We start from the raw sequence: 11,197 nt of genomic DNA on the forward strand, positions 1-11,197 counted from the left end.
GTAGCCCCTGATGAGTTGCTAGGCAACGAAACGCGTAGGGCGGAGCCACGGAGTGACGCAGCACGCAGAGCAGAACGAGCGCAGGTCACCGATCTGGCGGCTTGGCGTCTCAGCGGTTTTTGAGCAGCTAGCTATACAGGCACGGGAGAGTGAAGCGGGACACGGGCGGCCGCCTGGAATTGACTCTTACTTTTATCTGAAGTGCTGTTATACTATGCTGACTCATTAGCGATCTTTTTAAGAATAATTTTTAACTTTTTTAATCAATAAACCGGATTTACACGATAGGAGGCTGGTCTTCCCATCTTTTTTTGTCACTTACTCCACATCCCCTAGGACTCCATCAGATACGGATTACAAAGGCCTGCGCCCATTGAGGAGGGATTCAACTGAGGTCGCGAGGCGACGGGGGGGCCATACACCCCGAAAGCGCTACTAGGTCTTCTCATAGACCGCATCGTCTGGTGAGTAAGTCCATGAAGGGGGGAGAGATGGATGTATGAATCTTTTGCAACCGGGAGCGCAATCACATTGAACTGTATTTTACTAAGCTGGAGATAACCCAGAGCTTTGATTGCAGCACTTGGTGGACGTTTATGAGAACTTATTCAATTCACGGATTGTGATTATTACAACAGGGCGAGCGCTGTTATATCTTGTTTTTAATCTACATCCAACACTGAGATACGGTGACTGGGGGAGGGGGGGTCTGGCCTTTACAAACCCTTTCCACACAATTTTGCTTGTAATTCTGGGAAAGATGCACTATTAGGGGCAGGCATGGTTATGGTTGATGTTCTCATGCAGACAAAGACACATATTGGAAAAACAACAGCAGCTCTACAGGGAATACACTAAGTAGTATGCCTGAGGGAACTGATATGCACAGCTGTGCAGAACCCTGTACACACAGAGCAGGGTGGGGGGAACGCTGCACACTCAGCTTCCTTCTACAGCTCTCTCCACCAAATGACAGGAAATCCCCAACAACTTCTGTTTTTTAAGCAGAAACCAGCGAGAATTTGCACTGAATCAATCCTACGTTATATATCTGCAATTACATTTCCAGAAATTGAATAACTATGGAGAAAACATCAATACACATTCAAGCTCTTCAATCTATTTATGAAAGATCAAAACGGACACTAAAGGGCTGTGTAGAGCGAGAGTTTTGGGTCACTTCCTGTTACAACAAAACAATTACTGTCTATCTCACCCCTTGCATATGGGTTCCACACTAAAATTATTATTAGGGCAGTCACAGACATCAAATTGCTGCTCAAAATCAAAGTGCAATAGCCCAAGGGATACCAAATATAGTTGCTTTATTGTATAAAAAAATTCATGTGCAAATTAGGCATACTCGCCCATAAAATCATCTAAAAGAATAAAAGCCCGTGGAGTGCTCCACTCACATAAACCAGCCACCATACACGCCTCAATCACACTGGTACCGATACCACACCCGATATCCCACAGCGTGGAGAGACAGAGGTAGCCAGGTTCTGCTAACACATCTAAGCAAGGTAGTCTGCCATGCACTAAAGCCTGCAAGGGTTAGCCAAGTCAGCCTTCATAGTGTGACCGGACTAGCCGGTGTCTCACCGATCCCAGGCACAGTCAGTCCTGCTCAGGATCTCGGCGTCCTCCAGAGCTTGCCGCTCATCCCAGCCACGTGTCGGCGGCGGGGGCGGCTGCTCGCTCACATTCAGGGCAAACGTTTCTTCCGGCAGAAGGTTGCTGCTGGTAGGGAGCACTCGGATCTCCGTGAAAGGCTAAGCCCCGCCCACTGACGCGTTGCGCCGCCTCCTGCGGGCTTCATCAGAGTGTATGTACTTAAAGAGAATCTGTATTGTTAAAAATCGCACAAAAGTAAACATACCAGTGCGTTAGGGGACATCTCCTATTACCCTCTGTCACAATTTCGCCGCTCCTCGCCGCATTAAAAGTGGTTAAAAACAGTTTTAAAAAGTTTGTTTATAAACAAACAAAATGGCCACCAAAACAGGAAGTAGGTTGATGTACAGTATGTCCACACATAGAAAATACATTCATACACAAGCAGGCTGTATACACCCTTCCTTTTGAATCTCAAGAGATCATTTGTGTGTTTCTTTCCCCCTGCAGCTATCTTCCACTGAAGTGTCAGGCTGTTTCTTCCTGCAGAGTGCAGACAGCTCTGCCTGTATGTAATTACTCAGTATGTGAAAGCCCAGCCAGCTCAGAGGAGGATTTATCCAGCTTGTAAAAGATAAGAGAGAAGAGAGAAGCTGTCCTATTCTAAACAATACACAGGCAGTGTGCAGAGAGGGGCCTGGAAGGGGGAGTTCATAGCAGAACCACAACACTGAAGAACTTGGCAGCCTTCCAGACACAGGCTGACAAGTCTGACAAGAGAGAGATAAGTTGATTTATTACAGAGATGGTGATAGTAGAACGTGCTGCAGTAAGCCAGAACACATTAGAATAGCTTTTGGAACTTGTAGGATGATAAAAAACAGGATGCAATTTTTGTTACGGAGTCTCTTTAAGGTCCTGTTCACACTGCATCTGTTGCAGTACGGCAGGCGATATAATTAAACTGCAATGGTACTTACACATTGGAGCGTTAGTAGTGTGATGGATTCCACAGAATTGATGACGTGATCTAGCGGAGTACAATGTCCCAGCACACTGCATGCTAAACATGACCACATAACACCTGTGTGAAAGGAAAACCTGAGGTGAGAGGTATGTGGAGGCTGACATATTTATTTCCTTTTAAAGAGAACCCGAGGTGTGTTTAAAGAATGTTATCTGCATATAGAGGCTGGATCTGCCTATACAGCCCAGTCTCTGTTGCTATCCCAAACCCCACTAAGGTCCCCCTGCACTCTGCAATCCTTCATAAATCACAGCCGTGCTGTGAGGCAGTGTTTACATCTGTAGTGTCAGTCTCAGCTGCTCCCCCGCCTCCTGCATAGCTCCGGTCCCTGCCCCCGTCCCTTCCCTCCAATCAGCAGGGAGGGAAAGGATGCAGGAGGTGGGGAGAGCAGCAGACTGACACTATAGAGATAAACACAGCCAGCTCTGACAAGCTGTTTGTCAGCAGCGTGGCTGTGATTTATGAGGGATTGCAGAGTGCAGGGGGACCTTAGGGGGGTTTGGGATAGCAACAGAGGCTGGGCTGTATAGGCAGATCAAGCCTCTGTATGCAAATATTCTTCAAACCCACCTCGGGTTCTCTTTAAACAATGCAGATTGCCTGGCTGTCTTGCTGATCCTCTGCCTCTAATACATTTAGCCATAGCCCCTGAACAAGCATGCAAATCAGGTGCTCTGACTGAAGTGTGACTGGATTAGCTGCATGCTTGTTTCAGTTGTGTGATTCAGACACTACTGCAGCCAAAGTGATCAGCAGGGCTGCCAGGCAACTGGTATTGTGTAACAGAAAATAAATATGGCAGCCTCAATATCCCTCTCACTTCAGGTTCCCTTTAAAGTATAACTGTAGCAAGAGGACTATGGAGGCTGCCATATTTATTTCCTTTTAAACAATACCAATTGCCTGGGAGCCCTGCTGACCTCTTTGGCTGCAGTAATGTCTGAATCACACCAGAAACAAGCATGCAGCTAATCTTGTCAGATCTGATCATGTCAAACACCTGATCTGCTGCATGCTTGTTCAGGGGCTATAGCTAAAAGTATTAGAAGCAGAGAAACAGCAAGACAGCCAGGCAACTAGTATTGATTAAAATGAAATAAACATGGCAGCCTCCCTGTCGCTCTCACTTCAGTTGTCCTTTAAGAGAAACTAAAACTGTAAACAAAAACTCCCAACAGAGGTGATAATTGGCAGCAGGGTAGGAGGCACCCAATGGACATAGCATGATTAAAAACATGGTGGGTGCAGCTTACACCAGCTCCGCAGAGGTTTATGGAGATACACATTACTAGCCTGTAATATCCAGCCACACCACTAATGATGTCATCTAAAATGGCCGGGAATTTGTGCTCTACAACAACCTGAACCGGAACTCGGATCAGGGCTAATCAGATTCAGGAATCTAACTGTTTAATTACCTGACTGCTTGAGTAATTAATCAGCTTCCAGGTGATTAATCCTCCTCTTCCTGAACCTGATTAGTCCTGTATAATGTTTCAGCGGAAGCCCTCCTACCCTCCAGCTCCTGAAGAGCATGAAATTCATGTAAAGTCAGATTTTAGCTCATCTCTACACACCGATAGAGCAGAGGGGCAGCAGACAGGTAAACAGCCTTACAGATTCACAAATATTAACTACACAAACAGTATCGAGAGATGTCAGAGACAAAGAGGTCTGTCGTGTTATATTGTACTGTATAGGACTAGCTTCCCTGAGAACCCTGCATGTGACATAACTAAAAATACACAGCGTTTCCTCGCTTACAAGTCGCACGGGGAGGATGCTGCCTATTCCAGCAATAGCACGCCGTCCGAAACGCAGGCGATTATTGACGGCATGCAGAAGCTTCGTTGTTTCACACATCTGAATCCCTATAGCTGTGAATGGTGCGGCTGTAGTGACTTGGCTGCGGCTTTTCATACCACAGGTGCCGCGTCTGATTCAGAAACAGATGCGGCACCCATGCGCCCTTCGGCTAGCTTCACAGTGGGGATCCATTCACAAAACTTCTCATACATGGCTTATTTATCACCGAACTCATAAAAATAACCTTTCAGCACATTTATGAGCAAAATAATCACTCACAGTAAGTTGTTCCTGATTAACTTCCTTTCAATATTACTTTTCTAACCTTAATTATATTATATTGTTGCTCTTTTGGAGCTTAAAAATGTAACGTAGATAAGATGGAAACAGGTGGAAAAGCTTTGTGAATAGAGCCCACTGCGGTGCAATGTAAGGCTAGGAACCAGGGCTGTGGAGTCGGAGCGATTCTGGGTACCTGGAGTCGGAGGTTTCATAAACTGAGGAGTCGGATGATTGTTGTTCAATATCCACAGCCCTGCTAAGTATTAGACTAAGGAGTTGGACCATTTTGGGTACCCGGAGTCTGAGTCGGGGGTTTCATAAACTGCGGAGTTGGAAGATTTTTGTACCAACTCCACAGCCCTGCTAGGAAACCACTACAAGTTGCCAATGGCAATTGCAATGACTGGCGTTTTGAATTACAGTTTGTCTTCAGGCGATTTTGGTAGCGACTTTAAAAAGTGTACGCTTTCTGCAGAGATTGTGATTAGCGATTTTAATTCTGACCGGTCCTTTCATATTTTTTTTTGTACAGTTTTCAGTAATTCAAAGTCACACACAAAGTGATCTGTGTAGCGATTCATCAGCAATTTGCCAGCACTTAAATACTTTACACTGGAGCGCAAACCCTCCCAAAATGCTGCATGTCCCCAATTGCCCTCAATGCCATCGCTCCAGTAGAATCAGTCCCATCCACCTACACTGGCAGAGCGTTTAGGGAAATCACTAGCGATTTTAAGAGACCCCGAAATGCTCACAAAACCGCTCTAGTGGGTTCCAGCCCTAGCGGCTGCTTTGTAATGTGGCTTGCCGCACTGCCCACCTATGCAACAGTCACAGTGCAGGATAACAGCATCAAAAGGCACTGCACGAAAGCGTTACAGCAAAATAGGCGCGTTAACAGTGAAGCATAGTTTTCAATGACTGAATGCGAAGCAATGCATGGAAACCATGCGGCTCCACTTTCCCTTCCTACTGTTACAAGGAACACAACACCCCTGTGTTCTCGGCAAAATTATCGGCCAGGTCGGTGAGTAATGTGCAGGTGCTGCCCATCCTTGGTAACGCGCCCATGGCCAGGAGCACTCTGCGCACAACTACAGAGCTGTTCTTCCTGCACATGCCTGCTCCGCAGTTTTTAAAATTTTACCAGCCCTAAGGAATCCTTTAAACGCTCCCTCAAAACTCCACTTTTCTAACTAAAAGTGGCCACTAATGATCCAATCTTTTTTATCCAATCCTACCATTTCTATATAATATAAGGTAACTGCCTGAAGTATCCATTCATTATATTCACTAAATTTACCCTTATACTACATAGATTTGGTAAGATTGGATGAAAAAGATTGGATCATTAGTGGCCACCATTAGGCTATTCCCTTACAAGCTTTGGAAAAGTTGTGCTCCATACTAGATATAACTTAAAACACACTGCCTCGAGCTATGAATATTGCATAACCCCCACCTCGTTTCCCCCTATTCCTTTACATTACCAAGATGAGGATGCAGCAGGGACAGGAAGTGGAGGGACAAAAACAGCAGTAACAACAGGAAGCGATGAGGGGACTCTCGCATGCATAAGGATGCTGAAAAGGTGGTGGTGGGGGGGGGTTCCCAGGGGACAAAGAGGGGGAGGAGTGGGGGGGGGATCCTGGACACAGCAGTGAAGGGGGTCACAGAGGGGGACAGAGCCGGTTCTACACTTCTTGCTGCCTGAGGCAAACTTGTGAGGATGTGCCCATGATTTGGGAATGATCGCACAGCACCCAACAATTTACTCTGCTGCATTTAATGTTCTCACATGACATGCTGCAGCTCACCACAATAGCACACTGGCTGGCTGTGAGTCTGTGACAAACTGCTCACCCTCAGCCAGTCGGCAGTTCTCCATTCCTCTTCAGTCAGGACAGCAGTGCCACCTCCTCCCTTCTGCTGTGTAAATCACATGAAACACTGCTGCTCTCCTGCCTCCCCCTCCTCACTCACTGTCAGACTCCTCACACAGCACAACAAGCTGCTTTTCCCCAATGATGTTCTCCTGCCTCCCCCCTCCTCACTCACTGTCAGACTCCTCACACAGCACAACAAGCTGCTTTTCCCCAATGATGTTCTCCTGCCTCCCCCCTCCTCACTCACTGTCAGATTCCTCACACAGCACAACAAGCTGCTTTTCCCCAATGCTGCTCTCCTGCCTCCTCACACAGCACAACAAGGTGCTTTTCCCCAATGATGCTCTCCTGCCTCCCCCCTCCTCACTCACTGTCAGACTCCTCACACAGCACAACAAGCTGCTTTTCCCCAATGATGCTCTCCTGCCTCCCCCCTCCTCACTCACTGTCAGACTCCTCACACAGCACAAGCTGCTTTTCCCCAATGATGTTCTCCTGCCTCCCCCCTCCTCACTCACTGTCAGACTCCTCACACAGCACAACAAGCTGCTTTTCCCCAATGATGCTCTCCTGCCTCCCCCTCCTCACTCACTGTCAGACTCCTCACACAGCACAACAAGCTGCTTTTCCCCAATGATGCTCTCCTGCCTCCCCCCCCCCCCCCTCACTCACTGTCAGACTCCTCACACAGCACAACAAGCTGCTTTTCCTCAATGCTGCTTTTCCCCAATGCTGCTCTTCTGCCTCCCCCCTCCTCACCCACTGTCAGACTCCTCACACAGCCCAACAAGCTGCTTTTCCCCAATGATGCTCTCCTGCCTATACTCACACATGAAGATGCCGCAGGGGGTGTGGGGGGAGGGAAGGACACAGAGGTAGGGGTAGAAGAGGTAGTGAGGTGGGATCCCAGGGACAGGACAGGAGGTGAGGGGGGCATAGAGAGGAGGGGGATCCCAATACTCACACATAAGGATGTTGTAGGGTGAGGGGGGGGGGGCACTGGGATAGAGGGGAGCTCGCTGTTACACATGAGAGTGATGGGGGGCTGGGGGCCCGTGGGTTGAGGGGGAACAGTGGGGGACCCCGGTACCCACACATGAGGATGCTGGAGGAGGGTGAGGTGGGAGGACAGGGATGGAGGGGACAGAGGGGGTGACACTCACACATGAGGATGCTGGAGGGGTGAGGGGGGCAGGGATGGAGGGGACCCCGATACTCACACATGAGGATGGTGTGGGGGAGGTGAAGGCGGGGGGGGGGGGAGTGATACTCACACATGAGGATGCTGGAGGGGTGAGGGGGGCAGGGATGGAGGGGACCCCGATACTCACACATAAGGATGTTGTAGGGTGAGGGGGGGCACAGGGATAGAGGGGAGCTCGCTGTTACACATGAGGGTGATGGGGGGCTGGGGGCCCGTGGGTTGAGGGGGAACAGTGGGAGACCCCGGTACTCACACATGAAGATGCTGGAGGAGGGTGAGGTGGGGCACAGGGATAGAGGGGAGCTCGCTGTTACACATGAGAGTGATGGGGGGCTGGGGGCCCGTGGGTTGAGGGGGAACAGTGGGGGACCCCGGTACTCACACATGAGGATGCTGGAGGAGGGTGAGGTGGGAGGACAGGGATGGAGGGGACAGAGGGGGTGACACTCACACATGAGGATGCTGGAGGGGTGAGGGGGGCAGGGATGGAGGGGACCCCGATACTCACACATGAGGATGGTGTGGGGGAGGTGAAGGCGGGGGGGGGGGGAGTGATACTCACACATGAGGATGCTGGAGGGGTGAGGGGGGCAGGGATGGAGGGGACCCCGATACTCACACATAAGGATGTTGTAGGGTGAGGGGGGGCACAGGGATAGAGGGGAGCTCGCTGTTACACATGAGGGTGATGGGGGGCTGGGGGCCCGTGGGTTGAGGGGGAACAGTGGGAGACCCCGGTACTCACACATGAAGATGCTGGAGGAGGGTGAGGTGGGGCACAGGGATAGAGGGGAGCTCGCTGTTACACATGAGAGTGATGGGGGGCTGGGGGCCCGTGGGTTGAGGGGGAACAGTGGGGGACCCCGGTACTCACACATGAGGATGCTGGAGGAGGGTGAGGTGGGAGGACAGGGATGGAGGGGACAGAGGGGGTGACACTCACACATGAGGATGCTGGAGGGGTGAGGGGGGCAGGGATGGAGGGGACCCCGATACTCACACATGAGGATGGTGTGGGGGAGGTGAAGGCGGGGGGGGGGGGAGTGATACTCACACATGAGGATGCTGGAGGGGTGAGGGGGGCAGGGATGGAGGGGACCCCGATACTCACACATAAGGATGTTGTAGGGTGAGGGGGGGCACAGGGATAGAGGGGAGCTCGCTGTTACACATGAGGGTGATGGGGGGCTGGGGGCCCGTGGGTTGAGGGGGAACAGTGGGAGACCCCGGTACTCACACATGAAGATGCTGGAGGAGGGTGAGGTGGGGCACAGGGATAGAGGGGAGCTCGCTGTTACACATGAGAGTGATGGGGGGCTGGGGGCCCGTGGGTTGAGGGGGAACAGTGGGGGACCCCGGTACTCACACATGAGGATGCTGGAGGAGGGTGAGGTGGGAGGACAGGGATGGAGGGGACAGAGGGGGTGACACTCACACATGAGGATGCTGGAGGGGTGAGGGGGGCAGGGATGGAGGGGACCCCGATACTCACACATGAGGATGGTGTGGGGGAGGTGAAGGCAGGGGGGGGGGGAGTGATACTCACACATGAGGATGCTGGAGGGGTGAGGGGGGCAGGGATGGAGGAGACCCTGATACTCACACATGAGGATGGTGTGGGGGAGGTGAAGGCAGGGGGGGGGGGGAGTGATACTCACACATGAGGATGCTGGAGGGGTGAGGGGGGCAGGGATGGAGGAGACCCCGCTGATACTCACACATGAGGATGCTGAAGGCCATGACCGCCAGCAGGCCCTGCAGGAAGATACCGAAGCTTCCCATGAACGCCCCATTGCCGCAGCCCTGCGGGGATCCCGGCGCCTCCGTCCCGCCGCTCATATTACCGCTGCTCGGGCCCATCTCTATTCCGCCACCGGCCCGGAGCCAGACCAGCTGGTCACCGCGGCAACCACAGGACGGGAGCCGGGAGGGGACGCGTCACCAGCCACCACGTGACGCCATTCTGTCTGTCAGCCGGGGGCGGGGCCACGGTGCGCTGACAACGCTAGAGGGGGCGGATCCTGGCAGATGGGCATGGCCACTGCGCGCCGACACCGCTAGAGGAGGCGGAACCTGACAGAGGGGGCGGAATACTGCGCGAGAAATCTGCTAGAGGGGGCGGATCCTGACGGAGGGGGCGAGGACACTGCGCGCCGATACATCTAGAGGGTGCGGTTAGGGTTGCCAGGTCGGCTGATGGAGAAAACCGGACAGGGGGTGGAGTTAGGGGTGGAGTTAGGGGCGGAGTCAGAAGCGCACTTTTATGTAGAGTGGGGCTAAGCAATGGGCTTTTAAAAAAAAAAATTTATAGTATTTATATCGCACTGACATCTTCTGCAGCACATTACAGAGTACATAGCCATGTTACTAACTAGTAACTAGTTAGTACTGGTCCAGTGCACATAAGAGACAGTTTTTCACCAGTAACTGCACATAAGAGACAGCTTTTCACCAGTAACTGCACATAAGAGACAGCTTTTCACCAGTAAATGCACATTATAAGAGACACCTTTTCGCCAGTAAATGCACATAATAAGAGACAGCTTTTCTCCAGTAAATGCACAAGAGACAGCTTTTCACCAGTAAATGCACATAATAAGACACAGCTTTTCACCAGTAAATGCACATAATAAGAGACAGCTTTTCCCCAGTAAATGCACAAGAGACAGCTTTTCACCAGTAAATGCACATAATAAGACACAGCTTTTCACCAGTAAATGCACATAATAAGAGACAGCTTTTCACCAGTAAATGCACAAAAGAGACAGCTTTTCACCACTAAATGCACATAATGACAAACAGCCAGTGTTCCCAGTATATGTAGCCAGGGATATATGTGCCCAGTATATGTATCCAGGGGGTATATATGTCCCAGTATATGTAGGCAGGGGTGTAAATGTCCCAGTATACGTAGGCAGGGGTATATATGTCCCAGTATACGTAGCCAGGGGGTATATGTGCCCAGAATAGGTAGCCAGGGGGTATATGTGCCCAGAATAGGTAGCCAGGAGCTATATGTGCCCAGAATAGGTAGCCAGGGGCTATATGTGCCCAGAATAGGTAGCCAGGGGCTATATGTGCCCGGAATAGGTAGCCAGGGGGTATATGTGCCCAGAATAGGTAGCCAGGAGCTATATGTGCCCAGAATAGGTAGCCAGGGGCTATATGTGCCCAGAATAGGTAGCCAGGGGCTATATGTGCCCAGAATAGGTAGCCAGGGGCTATATGTGCCCGGAATAGGTAGCCAGGGGGAGCAGCGGTGGAGAAGGGGGGCAATCTCCCCCCCCTTCCCTCACCTTAGGGTGCTCTCTCTCTCCTCCGCTGTCTCCTCCAATATGATGTGCAGGCTGGCGGGTGGCTGCGGGCGGAACTTAC

At 51.0% G+C, this 11,197-nt stretch overlaps 1 protein-coding gene across 1 annotated transcript in view; it reads right to left on the reverse strand.

Annotated features, from left to right (window-relative positions):
• LOC137531932 (musculoskeletal embryonic nuclear protein 1-like) overlaps positions 1-9,776 on the reverse strand; it is an 86,504-nt gene extending 76,728 nt beyond the window's left edge. The window contains exon 1 of the mRNA XM_068251967.1: positions 9,541-9,776. Within this exon, the coding sequence (XP_068108068.1) occupies positions 9,541-9,682 (142 nt within the window). The 5' untranslated portion in view covers positions 9,683-9,776. The remainder of the gene's footprint in view (positions 1-9,540) is intronic.
• Between the last annotated feature and the right edge of the window lie 1,421 nt (positions 9,777-11,197).

This window comes from Hyperolius riggenbachi, chromosome 9 (assembly GCF_040937935.1).
Source record: "Hyperolius riggenbachi isolate aHypRig1 chromosome 9, aHypRig1.pri, whole genome shotgun sequence".
Taxonomy (NCBI): domain Eukaryota; kingdom Metazoa; phylum Chordata; class Amphibia; order Anura; family Hyperoliidae; genus Hyperolius; species Hyperolius riggenbachi.